Raw genomic sequence first — 16,085 nt, forward strand, 5'->3', positions numbered from 1 at the left:
ATGGAGACTCACTCGCAGTAAAAGTACCACGAAAGTACACCCTTAAGTGAGCTTTTCTGATCGCTTGTTGTCCTCTTCTGTCTGTCGTGTAAACTTTTACATTTTTTACTTCTTCTCCAGAACCACTCGGCCAATTTCAACTAAACTTTGCAAAAAGCATCCTTGTGTGAAGCGCTTTCAAGTTTGTACAAATGAAGGGTCATGCCCCCTTCAAAGGGGAAATAATTACAAAAATGCAAAACTAGAGTGGGGTAATTTAAAAATCTTCTTCTCAAGAACCACTGGACTAGAAAAGTTGAAATTTACATGAAACCTTCCTGACATAGTGCAGATTCAAGTTTGTTAAATTCCTGACCCCCATGGGTAGGGTGTGGCCACAATAGGGGATCAAAGTTTTGCATACAAATATATAGGGGAAATCATTAAAAATCTTCTGAGAATCTTTGGGCCAGAAAAGTTTACATTTACATGAAAGCTTCCTGACATAGTGCAGATTCAAGTTTTTTAAAATCTCGCCTCCTGGGGGAAAGGTGGGACCACAATAAGGGATCAAAATTTTACATAGAAATATTTTGAGAAAATCTTTAAAAATCTTCTGTTCAAGAACCATTAGGCGAGAGAAAAAAGCTTCCACATTCCAATTTTGAAAAATCATGTCCCCTGGGAGTAGGTTGGAGTCACAATAGATATCAAAGTTTCACTTGCAAATATACAAGGAAAATCTTTAAATATGGGCCAAGGTGACTCAGGTGAGCGATGTGGCCCATTGACCTCTTGTTATTGTAAAACAAAGGCTTTTATGCTTCTTAGCTAGTTTTTAAATGCAGTATCTGTCAACTGACCAATGAATTATGAGTGTTTTCATTTGAACAGGAAGGAACAAGACCATTGTTGGCAGATGACGTGGATATAAAAGAAATTGCTAGCCATCCAAAGTGTGAATGTTACACGTAAGTTTTGTATTATTTTTATGCTTCCGAAGCTGTCGTGTTGCTTTGTTCTTCTGTCTGAGTTCATATCTTTTAAACTTTTCATCAGAAATTGATATAATTGATCACAATTGTTCCTTGAGACAAGGATTTATGAACCAAGGTCTCTCAAGGTCATTTTGGAAAGGTCAAGGTCACTCGGAGCATATAAGAGTTCCTTACATTAACAGGTTTTTTTAATACAAAATTTGCCCATCTCCAAAACCTTTCATCAGAAATTTATCATAATTGATCACAAAATATTTCTTGGGACAGGTCAATTTGGAAAAATTAGTCTCAGAACATATACCCTATCTAAGGTAAAAGCTCCTTATTTCAACAGTTTTTGAACCGGTATTGATAATATATCACACAAATGATTAAGAGGCAAATGGCTTTCAGACAAAGGTCATGCAAGGTCATTTTGGAAAGGCCAAGATCATTCAAAATGTATACCTTATAGAAGGAAAAAGTTCCTTATTTCAACAGTTTTTGAACAGGTATATCATACAAATAAGTAACAGGTAAATGACTTTCATTGAAAGGTCATTCAAAGTAATTTTGTATGGGTCAAGGTCACTCAAAACATATACATTGTGTATGAAAAAGACCTTCATTTCAAAAATAATTTCAGCAGTTATTGATCTTTGAGCGTACATAGTGTATGAAAAGGGTGCTATATAAATATGGTATTATTATCTTTTAGACCAAGGTCTCTCGAGATATATGAGAAAAGTTTTTCTTATTTCAACAGTTTTTGAACAGGTATTGATCATATATCACACAAATGAATAATAGGCAAATGACTTTCAGACAAAGTTCACGCAAGGTCATTTTATAAAGGCCAAAGTCGCTCAACATATACCTTTTATATGTATATGTATGTATATATATATATATATATATATATATATATATATATATATATATATATATATATTTTAAATCTTCATTTTAGCAATATATTTCAACAGTTATCAGTGGAAGTTATTCATCATATGAATCAGTTCATTGGTAGATGCATTCTGAGAATCATCCATCAGTTGTACTGATATTCTTTCAACACTTTTGCGTAAATGTTAATGTACTCCGATTTACTCTGGAATATAATTAAGAAATAATGATCGCGTTTTTGTGTGTGTTGAAGGTTAACCTTAGAGGTCAAGAAATGTTATTTTATATTGCAAACAACATTTTTAGACCAAGGAGGTTATCATGCAACATACACAAAAACAAGAACTTTATTTCTATTCTACGACTCAGAAATATACATCCGATCGTTTTCCTGTATAGTTATGAATTAGGTCACTGTGATCTCATGACAGTTTCCAAAACAGCATACATTGTTTTTTTGCTGATGGAAAAGCTGAAATGGTAGGAGTATTCTAAATCCATTTTGAAAAATATTTCAAGTATTTAGTTTAATGTTGACGAATTATATCACTTGCTGTGCATTACATGTGTATCGCTTTTGGAATGCAGACGGTTGGTTTATACCGAATGACAAATGTTCTTCAGTCATTTATGAATTTGTTTTACAACATACATTTGTATATTGATTGATTTTTATGATTATAAAATTGAATCATCAGTCATCGACTATATTGTTGCATTAGCAAAACTCGGAAGTGCAAGCAAAATGTGTATCAATTTTCTCATAATTAGTTTATACTTATGAAGGTATATTGTAGAATAATGACCACAGCATTCCTTTGATCTTTGCAATAACCATGGTAGAATGGTGTTTATTGGACTCCCACTTGTATTATGTGATAGAAACCCAATGAATGATATTTTCAAGAACCATTAATGATGGGGAAATTTGTTATCTATTCAGGGGAGCAGACCTAGCAGCATTGGTGAGGGAAGCATCCATTTGTGCCCTAAGAAGTGTAATGACGAGGTCTGATAAAGGGGAACAACCAGTAACAGTCAACAGAGCACATTTTGATGAGGCCCTTATTAGAGTCAAACCATCTGTGCAGGAAAAGGTCAAATTTTATCTCCTTTGAGAATAAAAATTTTATAATTTGACATCATACATAACACTTATATTGTCATATGATATGCAAGTATCCTCTTGAAGTGTAGATTCATGTGTGTTCACATCTTGTGGCCAAGGGTCCTCATCTCTATTTTGATGGCATTAGCTGATGTCAAACTAGACCATTTAAAAATAATTTCTCTTTTTCAAAGTAAACACCCATTAAATCAACACATCATTTTATCCATTCATTGAAAACCTCCTCAAATCGGAGTGTATAAAGAATTATGAATAAATAGGTCGGATAATTTCCCAGCAATGCCTCTCCTGTTAATCTCCTGTCTCTATTTGATTGATTATCTTTCGAATCAGAGGTGAAAATTTGCCTGCCACATTTGATATTATGATAAGCAATACATGTATTTGTTTTTCCATTTATAAAACAAAGTTACCATGAAATTTATACACTTTAGCTCTTGAAATAAATGGTTCATCTCCCAGACGATTTTGTCGTTCTGGTTCTTTGGAAAAATTTATGACGGATTGTTCTCTGCATCCTGTAAAATCCTGTAACAATGCCTTTTTTTACACAATATGTATTCATTCAAAGCCTTCCCTATTTTCACAATGATATGACAATAACTCATCTATAATCAAATTTTGCAGAAATAATGTATAGCAATCATTGTGATATATTGTAGATTGTATGTTTTAAGGCATTCATTGTATAACAATCATATTTCATATCTAATGAATGGATGGTTTAATTTTGTAATCATGATGTCAGTTTGAAGAGCTCATCTAATAAAAATAATCGACCATAGGAATTCACAAAATTTTGGTCACTATTAAGATATTTTTAAAAGGAATTGTATCTTTATTAAAAAAAATCTCTTGGTAAAAAGTTATATCTTTTAAAAATATGAAATAGAATTAATCATTTACCACAAATATTTTTGAAAAATTAAACTTTTCTTACATTTATCAATGGTGAATAACTTTTCCAAAAAGTTTCAAGTGCAAAATGATCGTCTTTTTAAAAATCATTTACCAATCATGTGAATTTGATCTAATTCACTTTTCAGCATAATTCATCAATGAACATTTATCTTGATTAAAATCATTCAAAATTGTTCAATCTCCTCTAGTGATACATTGAATACCTTAATACAGATTTCATTAAAATAGAACTTGGACTGAATTGATTTAGAATTAGGAAATAACATTCGAAGCAAACCTTACCTTTATCACCTAAAAATAGCTGTTTCATAAAAAAAAAAAAAAGCAAGATGTTTTTGCCTTCAATATCTTTACCAACAGCAATGATAGTCATTTCCTCATGATGTGAACAATGTGTATGAATTTTGATGAGTATAGTAAAAAAAAAATTTAACTGCTTGGAATCCTGAAAGAAATGAATATAAAAAATGAAAATGCATGAGTTTATGAACAGCAATCTTTCATGCCAGCATACTTTTCATAAAGCGTTTCATGAAGTAAAGCGTTGTGGTGCATGCCAGCATGTATTTTCAAAAGTAAATTTTTTTGTTAAATAAATACATTTTATAAAGTTCTGAGTTTCACTGATATTTTATAAAAGAATCTTGCGCTCTCAACCTAACTGTTCTACAAACCTGGATGTTTATATTCTTATCTAATGCCTTCCTTGTAGTTTTTTACAGTTACAAAAATGTTTTGGCATTTTTTAGGAGAGGGAAAAGTATGCCAAAATGCAGGAGAAGATCAGACAATGATTAAATCTAAGCCGTTTAGGTTGGAGACAGATATTCATGAGTTGTTTCTGTGGAAAAGTGTCACAGTTTTAAGACGATGGCTGTACATGAGGATTATATTTTGCTGATTGAGAATCTATGTAGTGTCCTACTCTCACAGCTCTAGGAAGCATTCACTGTGACATGATATGAAAACCAAAAAGATGAAAGTTGAAGTATTTTTTTCTCAGGAGATGCAGTATGGATGTATTTATATATTTTTTGGTGATGCTGTAAGTGTAACTCGGATTCATTCAGTGAGGACAAGGAATATGGTATTATTGTAATTCATTTTTGATACAAATTTACAATTGTACCTCTATTCTATAGTGCACTGGTTCACCTCCACTGTTTTATTATTTCTGTCACATTTTAGTGTACATCTGTGTGCCTTATACATGTGTATCTATATGGATTAAATCAGAGTTGCTCGATATCTAGGAACAAGCATCCTCAGCACAAGCTTATACTGTAGAACATGCACTTTTCAACTGCTTGTTCACTGATTAGGTATGACCTATAAATATTTTTTTTCAAAAACAAATTGTAGTTTCTTATTAGTTGGCATCAAACATTCTCATGGTACATACCATTTGATGCCATCAAAGATGCAGTATGTCTTGTTTGCCAAATTTATGTACCTGCATTGTTTATTATTAGGGTGATTTATTTGGGATCAGTCAATCACACCGTATGTTGTTTTTATTATCGGTGATGATTAAAATGCATGAAATGGATACTTAACTACTGTAAATCACATTTTATTTGTAAGAACATTGTTTACACGTAATTTCGTGAGACTAGTCATTTGTGAAAATTTAGTTCTCATGAATACTGTAAAATTGTTAATTTACGCTGGGGATTAAGTACACGTTTTTCTACATCCAACATTACATTGGGGGGAAAATATGCGGTAACTGAATATACATGTAATATATATTGTATCAAATGTTGAAAACTATACGTGTGGGGGAAATTCATTATGTGACTGCATAATTAGTGTAAATTTCCCTCACGTGGAAATAACTTTTACAGTAAACTCTTAAATATGGAAGATGTAAGCAATAAATAAAGTTCTGTCTCGTGAATAAATACATTGCATCTTAGCAGAAATGAGGTCTCATGAAATAAAAGTGATCTACTATATACTTCGGATGGAATATTTTTGTCTTTGTATTCATGTAATATTATTGTAACCAAGCAGTTCCTTTAACGTTGGACCAAACATGCAATATGGAAGTACTGTCAAAATAAAATACATGCAGATATTTCACAATTGTAAAAAGAAACATGGAAATTGTTTGTATGATTTTGTTATAAGCCGGTTTTTCACTTGGGTGTGATTTCAATGTTCTTTGTTTTCATGTTGTATATACACATGTAATTTGATTTTATGTGTTGAAACAGTATTGCCATCATTTTCATAAAAGGCATCATTTTGGTGTTATTTTTAACTGAATATAATTACAAATATCGTCTCATTTGTGTGTACATTACATTATAATATTATGTATGTTAATGTTTGACATACCACTTCATTGTGTGTTGGGAGGAGTGGGTTTAACATTTCATTGATGTTTGGGGGGATTGAGAATAAACATTACATTGATGTTTGGGGGGGATTGAGAATAAACATTACATTGATGTTTGGGGGGATTGAGGATAAACATTACATTGATGGTTGGGGGGGGGGGATTGAGGATAAACATTACATTGATGTTTGGGGGGGGGGGATTGAGGATAAACATTACATTGATGTTTGGGGGGGAGATTGAGGATAAACATTACATTGATGGTTGGGGATTGAGGATAAACATTACATTGATGGTTGGGGATTGAGGATAAACATTACATTGATGTTTGGGGGGGAGATTGAGGATAAACATTACATTGATGGTTGGGGATTGAGGATAAACATTACATTGATGTTAGGGGGGATTGAGGATAAACATTACATTGACGTTTGGAGGGGGGGGGGGATTGAGGATAAACATTACATTGATGTTAGGGGGGGGATTGAGGATAAACATTACATTGATGTTTGGGGGGGAGATTGAGGATAAACATTACATTGATGGTTGGGGATTGAGGATAAACATTACATTGACGTTTGGGGGGGGGGGGATTGAGGATAAACATTACATTGATGTTTGGGAGGGTTGAGGATAAACATTACATTGATGTTTGGGAGGGTTGAGGATAAACATTACATTGATGGTTGGGAGGGTTGAGAATAAACATTACATTGATGTTTGGGAGGGTTGAGAATAAACATTACATTGATGTTTGGGAGGGTTGAGGATAAACATTACATTGATGGTTGGGAGGGTTGAGAATAAACATTACAGTGATGAATTCATTTTACACTGATCTGTACCACCCTTCAATATTTTCATTTGAAATATCCATATTGATATATGTATATTCACTAAGCAGATTTATGTAGAACTTTTGTCTTGAGTTTTACTAGTTGCTGTATTGCTCACGATATTTATTTTTGATGTGTAAATACTAGTGTAACACACTTATTTAACCATCAATTTTATCATTTGTTGTTTGAAAACACAGATGTATGGAGCAGTTTGTTGCTTAATCCATGTGTAAATAAACATCAGTAATCACTTTTATGAATCTGTTGAATTCCTTCAGTGCATCAGTACTCATACAGGTAGTTAAAATTAGGTTTTTGAAATTGCATATAAAAAACATTCCCTATTATGTGAATTATTGTTATATATAATTCTGTGGTATTTTCTAGGTCACCTGAGTCGCACGGATGACCTATTGCCATTTCTGTCATCAGTTTGCTAATTTTGTATGGAAAGGTGTGGGGTGAGGGTAACTAGAATTGTGAAGTTCATGGTCACTGCACCCCGGGGACTAAGGTGTGGGATCGAAACCATGCGCACATCGTTCACATTCATGAGGAAATGGCTATTATTTTTAGTAAAGATATTGAAGGCAAAAACATTGGAAATGTAAATAATTCATGATGCATATTTCTTCACAAAGTCTTTAACTCCTCCCTGGGGTCAAGAAGCAAACTGAGTACATTGTAATAAGGAGAGAAACCTTTACCAAATGTATTGTGAAAGTCATGGCCTCTTGGATCAGGGGTTCTAGTGCTGGGATTCATTGCTCATATAGTGAAAATGTGCTCTTTAAAAATCTTTTCTTCTGGACTGAGTACAAAGTAATGATAAAAAGATAAGCTTGTACCAAAATTATGAAATTCATGGCTCCTGGGTCAGAGGATCTGGTTCTAGGACAGCACTAAAAAACTTCCTGACTCTAGGACATCAACCAAAATACAACTGCACATAGAAATGATAAGAGAAACCTTTACCAAATTTATAGAATTCATGACCGCCTGGATCGAGGGTTGTGGTGCCATGATGGGGCTTTACAGTTCATGTACAATTGGTGAAAGTGCATTAATTCTTTTAAAAAATTTCCTGTTTCTAGGACACCAGACATCTACACTGAATACAAAGTAATGATGCGAAATTTGTCCGGGGTTCTGGTTTGTAGCTTAAATGTTATATTTGTTCACTATTTTGCATAAATGTATAGGTTTTCCTTTTTAAAAAGCACAGATATATCTTTTGAAATCCAAAGGTCGAGGTCATTATCACACTAAATGCCTATTGCGGCCATTCAAAGCTTCATACTTATAAACTATATAAAATACGTGGATGTTTTTACTTCGTGAATGCAAGTCTGCATAATTTTCCAAACTGCAACTTGTCTATACGCATCTTTGATGGGTTTTAGCGATTTTTGAAATGAAATAATTGAGCAAGCAGTCCTTTACCATAATTGTAAATTTCATGATCCCAGGGGTTAGGGATTTAGTGTCAGGATTGGACCAAAATATAATATAAGTAAAATTGGATAGTGTTCAGTAATAGATGTGTAATATGTTTGCACCAGTGGGATCATTATTGAACCAGTAAATACTGAGTTGTAGCATCCTGTGCAGTTGTGCTCAGGAGCTAGCTTCCTTATAAATTAACAGGATAAATACTTAATGTGATGGCTGGCATATGGATACTACAGAAATTCATGTATATGGACTCCATGGAGGAATGCATATATATATACGGGATGTCTGTGAACAGGTCTAGGAATTAACCTGTAGTGCATTAATTAAATCATTACTGAATTGATGTATGGCAAAGTATTACATCATAGGTGTTAGTGCCAAGGAATATTACTCATGTTAGTTCCTCGTTTGCCAATACATCATAATTGATTTTATTATAAAGTTTAACTTCTCTTTAAATTTAGGCTTTTTTGCCTCCATAATGAAACACTGTTGATTTATTTGTTCATAGATATTGGTTCAGAGGTTTAAGGGATGGTGTAAATATCACTTAGAATTCACATTTGGAGGATTTGGCATGAAACGTTAAATATCCCATAACAGCATAATCCCATGATTTTCAACAAAAGAAAGTTAGATCTACACATTAAGTTTGATGCACGATTAGATGTGTATACCACTCCCAGAATATTTCTAACATAAAATTAAGATGGCCATTTTTGAAGGGATTTGTTCAGTTTATCTTCAAAACTGATTTTTTCGAAGGGAATTCCCTTGGGTGTTCTTCAACTGCATATTGCCTATCAGGTAGATTAGGTAGCCTTGCCAATGAAAGAGATATTCATGAAAAAGACTGGAGTAGACAGTGTATCACAAACCAAAACGTGACACGAGCCTTATTTACATAACAAAGAATAGTGAGCTCTGTATCTCTTATAACTCAAAATATATTCAAATTGTTGCTGACTATTAAAAATACCATAGGTAATCATTGTAAACATTAACAATGGAAAAATAAAATTTGAAAAAATTCAGGTTAAATCGTGTCCATGCCCCTTTAAAAGCAGAGAGGGCTTAAATAGGCTATGCCTGTTGCCCATCCCATTCACTTTGTGAATAAAATATAGTTTAAATTTAAATTAAATTTAAAAAGCAGTAGCCAATTCATGTTTTTGGAATATTATGGGTGGTGTCTTGTAGATGTGCAGTTAGGTTGCAGAATTTTCATTTGCATCCTAAGGAGCCAATTGGAAGTTGAAAGCTGTTTTTCTTCCAAAAAATTTGCTTCCCAGAACTCATCTTACGTAATTTTTACACAGTCGCCAACTCATCTTTTGGAATATGATTGATATTGTCTTGTGGATATGCAATGAGGAACGTGAAAACCTTTTTTTCAAAATTCTTTTTCAAACAGAATTCATGCTTCATTCTTAATTTCAGACTGGTAATGAATTTATTATATGAGAGTCTCACCTGAGCATTTTATCCTTAACTTGATACATGCTTATATTTATGTAAACTATAGAAAAACTTCATGTGTTGTGGCTTCTTCGCTTGTTATCCAAGTACCAAGGAGAATACATTAAGAGGCAAACTCTTACATGCAGGGATTGCTGTATTATGACATCATCTAGTTTGTTATTATATCCCAGTGCTAACGAATGATGTGGAAATATGGTATAATATATAAACCTGTACACCTGGTATTTTCAGATTTTTTAATGGTATATCTGTACACTCTGCCAGTAACACCCCCCCCCCCCCACCCCCCCCCCCCCACCCCCAGTAACACCCCGCCCTCCCAGTATTGGTTTTACCATCTGCTATTGTAACGTTAGCAAACCCGTGAGTCACAATTGAATTCAAGTGGATTATATTTGCTTTTCCTCCTCTTCACAACATGAATGCGGTTAAAGGAATCATCGGGTGAAACATGAAGACATGTAATGTTTCCGGTTTTCATCATACAATGTTACAAATATGAGCCCCTCGGGGGGTATTTATTGTTCATTTTGCATTTATGATTTTTTTTATCCGTTTAGTCGCCCGTATTTTTCTAAATTGAAACAACGTAGACAAAGAGTACCGCAAACGGTACAATACACGCCCGTCCGAGAGTGAAATTGAACCTGGGAGCATATTGTGCACTCTGAATTGATACAACACACATTCTGAATAGGAAAGCCTTAAAGTGGGTCATCAGGTGCACCAATCCATCTCACATGTGAACTGATTGTGTATTTCTCTGGGAGTGAGGTTGAAACAAAATGTTGGTACAATATCTAGCTATGATGATAAAAAGTCCAGGAAACCATTTGATATAATTTTAGCCCTAAAGTAGGTCATGGTGCACCAATTAAGTTGAAATGTGAACTGATTAATGTATTTCTCTAAGAAGAAGGTTGTTACTAAATTTCAGAGTAATACCCGTGACCCTCCCCCAAATCTGGAAAACTGTTTGACTTACTTCCACCCCTAAAGTAGGTCATAGTGTGCTATTCCAGCTGAAATGCTAACTGCATTTGTATTCCTCCGAGAGGAAGCCTTTGACTAAATATTATGGTAATATCTGTATCCGTAATGGGAAAAAAGCCCGAAAAACTGTTTGACCTATTTTTAGCCCAAAAGTAGGTTAAGGATGGAACAATCCAGCTGAAATGCAAACTGAACTTGTATTCATCCGAGAGGATGACTGAATATCAGGGTAATATCTGTATCCGTAATGAAAAAAGCCCAAAAAACTTCTAGTCCTAATGTAGGTCACGGACAGACGAGCCAATCCAGCTGAAATGCAAACTGAACTTGTATTCCTCTGAGAGGAAGCTTATGTATAAATTTCAGGGCAATATCTGTATCTGCAACGAAAACAAGTTCGGAAAACTGTTTGACCTACTTGTATTCCTAAAGTAGGTCAAGGACGGACCAATCCGACTGAAATGCAAACCCACTCTTACAAATTGTGACCAAATTTCAAAGTCGTACATGCATCCGTTACGGAAAAGAGTCCGGAAAACATTACTCCGGACGGACGGACAGCCAGACAGACAGACGCACGCACAGCGCCATTACATAATACGTCCCATCTAATGACGGGCGTATAAAAATCAAGGCATTGTACGCATAGATCGCCTTCTTTCAGTAATATTGCTAAACTAATCATGAAATTTTTAGATACATCTACATGCATGATTATTGCTGTAGTCACGTGAAGTTAGCGGGCCTTGATCAAATGGTCAAACGAGAGTTTGACCTGATGATTAGAGCATGTCAACTGAATGCGGATCCAACTGTTCGGATCAAATTAGGTACTTGATCCGCATACGAGGTCATGTGTACATACATCATATTTGGAAGAGGATCAAAGATTTGATTTTGATCATATTGCGGATCAAGTTCCTATTGTAATGAGTTATTGTCAAGTAGCAGTTGTTTAAATCTCGCTATTGAATAATGTACATTTATAAATGTTGTACGACATCCAAATAACACGAAAGGAATTACTATATTTCTAAAATTACAACGTAAAACCTATCTTTATTACTCCAACACAATTCAATGTAAAACCTGTCTATATTACTAAAATCCCATCAACACAATTCAATGTAAAACCTGTATAAATTACTAAAATACCATCAACACAATTCAATGTAAAACCTGTCTATATTACTAAAATCCCATCAACACAATTCAATGTAAAACTTGTCTATATTACTAAAATCCCATCAACACAATTCAATGTAAAACCTGTCTATATTACTAAAATTCCATCAACGCAATTCAATCTAAAACCTGTATAAATTACTAAAATCCCATCAACACAATTCAATGTAATAACCTGTCTATATTACTAAAATCTCACCAACACAATTCAATGTAAAACCTGTCTATATTACTAAATTCCCATCAACGCAATTCAATGTAAAACCTGTCTATATTACTAAAATCCCATCAACACAATTCAATGTAAAACCTGTCTATATTACTAAAATCCCATCAACACAATTCAATGTAAAACCTGTCTATATTACTAAAATCCCATCAACACAGTTCAATGTAATAACCTGTCTATATTACTAAAATCTCATCAACACAATTCAATGTAAAACCTGTATAAATTACTAAAATACCATCAACATAATTCAATGTAAAACTTGTCTATATTACTAAAATCCCATCAACGCAATTCAATGTAAAACCTGTCTATATTACTAAAATCCCATCAACACAATTCAATGTAAAACCTGTCTATATTACTAAAATCCCATCAACGCAATTCAATGTAAAACCTGTCTATATTACTAAAATCCCATCAACGCAGTTCAATGTAATAACCTGTCTATATTACTAAAATCCCATCAACACAATTCAATGTAAAACCTGTATAAATTACTAAAATCCCATCAACACAATTCAATGTAAAACCTGTCTATATTACTAAAATCCCATCAACACAATTCAATGAATTAACCTGTCTATATTACTGAAATCCCATCAACACAATTCAATGTAAAACCTGTCTATATTACTAAAATCCCATCAACGCAATTCAATGTAAAACCTGTCTATATTACTAAAATCCCATCAACGCAGTTCAATGTAATAATTTGTCTATATCACTAAAATCCCATCAACACAATTTAATGTAATAACCTGTCTATATTACTAAAATCCCATCAACACAATTCAATGTAAAACCTGTCTATATTACTGAAATCCCATCAACGCAATTCAATGTAAAACCTGTCTATATTACTAAAATCCCATCAACGCAATTCAATCTAAAACCTGTCTATATTACTAAAATCCCATCAACACAATTCAATGTAAAACCTGTCTGTATTACTAAAATCCCATCAACACAATTCAATGTAAAACCTGTCTATATTACCTATAAAATCCCATCAACACAATTTAATGTAATAACCTGTCTATATTACTAAAATCCCATCAACACAATTCAATATAAAACCTGTCTATATTACTGAAATCCCATCAACGCAATTCAATGTAAAACCTGTCTATATTACCTATAAAATCCCATCAACGCAATTCAATGTAATACCTGTCTATATTACTAAAATCCCATCAACGCAATTCAATGTAAAACCTGTCTATATTACTAAAATCCCATCAACGCAATTCAATATAATAACCTGTCTATATTACTAAAATCCCATCAACGCAATTCTATGTAATAACCTGTTCCACTTGAGATTAATTAAGTTTATTGTTTTTCTTTTCGGACATTTTGGATCAGCTCTTTGGACGAATAAGGCATGTCCTAATTCGCTCCACTTTTAACATTGATTGGCAAGCCTAAAGACCAAAAACATGTAGTCTGCGTTGTAAATACGTTTGTAAATTAGTGTAGTTGTAGTGCTAGATGTATTTATATGTAGTTTTTGTTATTATGCTCTGTTGATATTGACCACATTATGTAATTGTTTTCGTTTGTCCTGAAGAAGGGACGGGTCGTCCCGAAAATTTGACAATCTCGTTGTTCGTGTCGTTGGTCATTTTAGTACTTTGTATATATATATATATATATATAAAAGCACTAAATAATCAAAACTAGGTACTGAAAATTTTCGCCCCAGCCCAGGGTCGAACTAGCGACGTACGGCACCCACCGCCTAGCAAGATTGTCAAACCAGTGCGTAAGGTTGGGTGTTATAATTGTTTGTTTGTGCTTTATATATATATATATATATATATATATATATATATATATATGCAAAGATTATCGAATATACATAACACGATTATCGAATATACATAACAAGATCGTTGAATATTAATAAGATTTACGCATATTAACATCAAGATCGATCATCGAATATAAATCAAGATTTGTATAATATTGCAACATTTTACATGCCATAGCTCTCTCCGTGTTTTTTTTTTAATCGGAGAGGGATACATTATTGCAGGTAGTAAAACCGTGTCTATATTTCTAAAATTACATCAACAATTCAATGTAAACCGTGTCTATATTTCTAAACATTCATCAACACAACCTTATCTTTTATCAACGCAATTTCAATGTAAACGTAAACAGTGTATATAACAACGTACTTTCAACGCAAACTCACTATGTAACATCACCTATTATCAACATTAAGAAATGTCAACGGTGATTCTGTTTCTGTTTCAATTTTCAAAACCAACCTATAGTATCATTGTCGAAAATTCTATGTTGAATCAATTTTAAGCGTTGATGTGCCCACTGCTCACACAGTTTGTTTTGTTTTGCTTATGTTCTTTGGTGTGTTTTTTTTTTAAATTTCTCGTTTTGTTTTTCATTTGTTTGTTTGTTTTAACTCGGGGTGGTGGTTAGATGCACAAAGCTGCTAAATCTACGTTATCTACAATCGATATTTGAGCAATAGTAACGTCCGATTCTTGAGATCACAAGGACACTATCTTGCGGGTTTCTGGCAGATGGCGGATCAATTCCAAAGTCTACAAAGATCAGTCACTGATCTCTCGAGACTTCAGTCGCAATGTCTGGTGGTGCTGGAAATATGCCACAAGTTAAAGGCTACTGGGTGATCTTCTGAATCAAAACACTCAACACAGCAGATCGTGCAACATGTAGAACATTTAAATGCTTTAATTGCGAATTTAAGAACATGCCAGTGCGTCCAAATTTAGTTAAACAGTACCAAATCCGATTTTTCATGTCACAGAACAATAGTGAGAATGTAACCTTGTATCTCAGGAAAATTTTCTTTTTACCAAGTATTTTCCATTAGAGTTCAGCCTAAGTAATTTCGGCTTGATTTTTTGGTACACGTTTGAGCCAACCCTCTACAGCGTGTCCATTTCTTTAATGTTAATTATGTTCCACGAGACTTCATGTTAATTATGTTCTATGACACTTCATGTTAATTATGTTCTATGACACTAAATGTGAAATTTGCTCCATGACACTAAATGTGAAACATGTTCTATGAAATCAAATATGAAATATTCTGAATGGTGCTAAATGTAAAATGTGCTCTCTATGTAGCTTGGTATTAAATGTAAAATATCTTTCATGACATTAAATGTAAAATATGTTCCATGATATTAAATGTAAAATACGTTCCATGACATTAAATGTAAAATATGTTCCATAGTACTAAATGTTACATCATGGTTCTAGATATTGATATACGCTCCATAGTACTGCATGTTAATTTACCAGTACTAGTATTCATGAAAATATGTGTCTTTTCGTGAACCAAAAATATCTTACAATCTACTCTAATGATGTATATGTATCTCCTAATCATTGAAATTCATATCAAAACAATCATATTCCTAGGAAATATGACTGTTTTTCCTAGTCATGCATAAACTGCAATGCTTGTAATCTTTTCTTAAAATTCAAAATTTCTACTTGTAATGGAAAAAAAAAATACTTCAGCGAACTCCTTCATATTTTCCAGACTAACATGTCCTCTATTCATGTTTAAGAAAATTCTCAAGCATCATTTCCGTTTTGAAGCATTTAGACTAGAAAATATGTTTCTTAAGAACTTTGACACTGT

The 16,085-nt window shown here is 33.3% G+C and overlaps 1 protein-coding gene across 1 annotated transcript in view; it reads left to right on the plus strand.

Annotated features, from left to right (window-relative positions):
• LOC125650503 (nuclear valosin-containing protein-like) overlaps nt 1-6,386 on the plus strand; it is a 76,395-nt gene extending 70,009 nt beyond the window's left edge. The window contains exons 22-24 of the mRNA XM_048878868.2: nt 874-950; nt 2,806-2,959; nt 4,662-6,386. Coding sequence (XP_048734825.1) covers nt 874-950; nt 2,806-2,959; nt 4,662-4,706 — 276 coding nt within the window. The 3' untranslated portion in view covers nt 4,707-6,386. The remainder of the gene's footprint in view (nt 1-873; nt 951-2,805; nt 2,960-4,661) is intronic.
• The last annotated feature ends 9,699 nt before the right edge of the window (nt 6,387-16,085 follow it).

The sequence above is a fragment of the Ostrea edulis genome, chromosome 5 (assembly GCF_947568905.1).
Source record: "Ostrea edulis chromosome 5, xbOstEdul1.1, whole genome shotgun sequence".
NCBI classification, from domain to species: domain Eukaryota; kingdom Metazoa; phylum Mollusca; class Bivalvia; order Ostreida; family Ostreidae; genus Ostrea; species Ostrea edulis.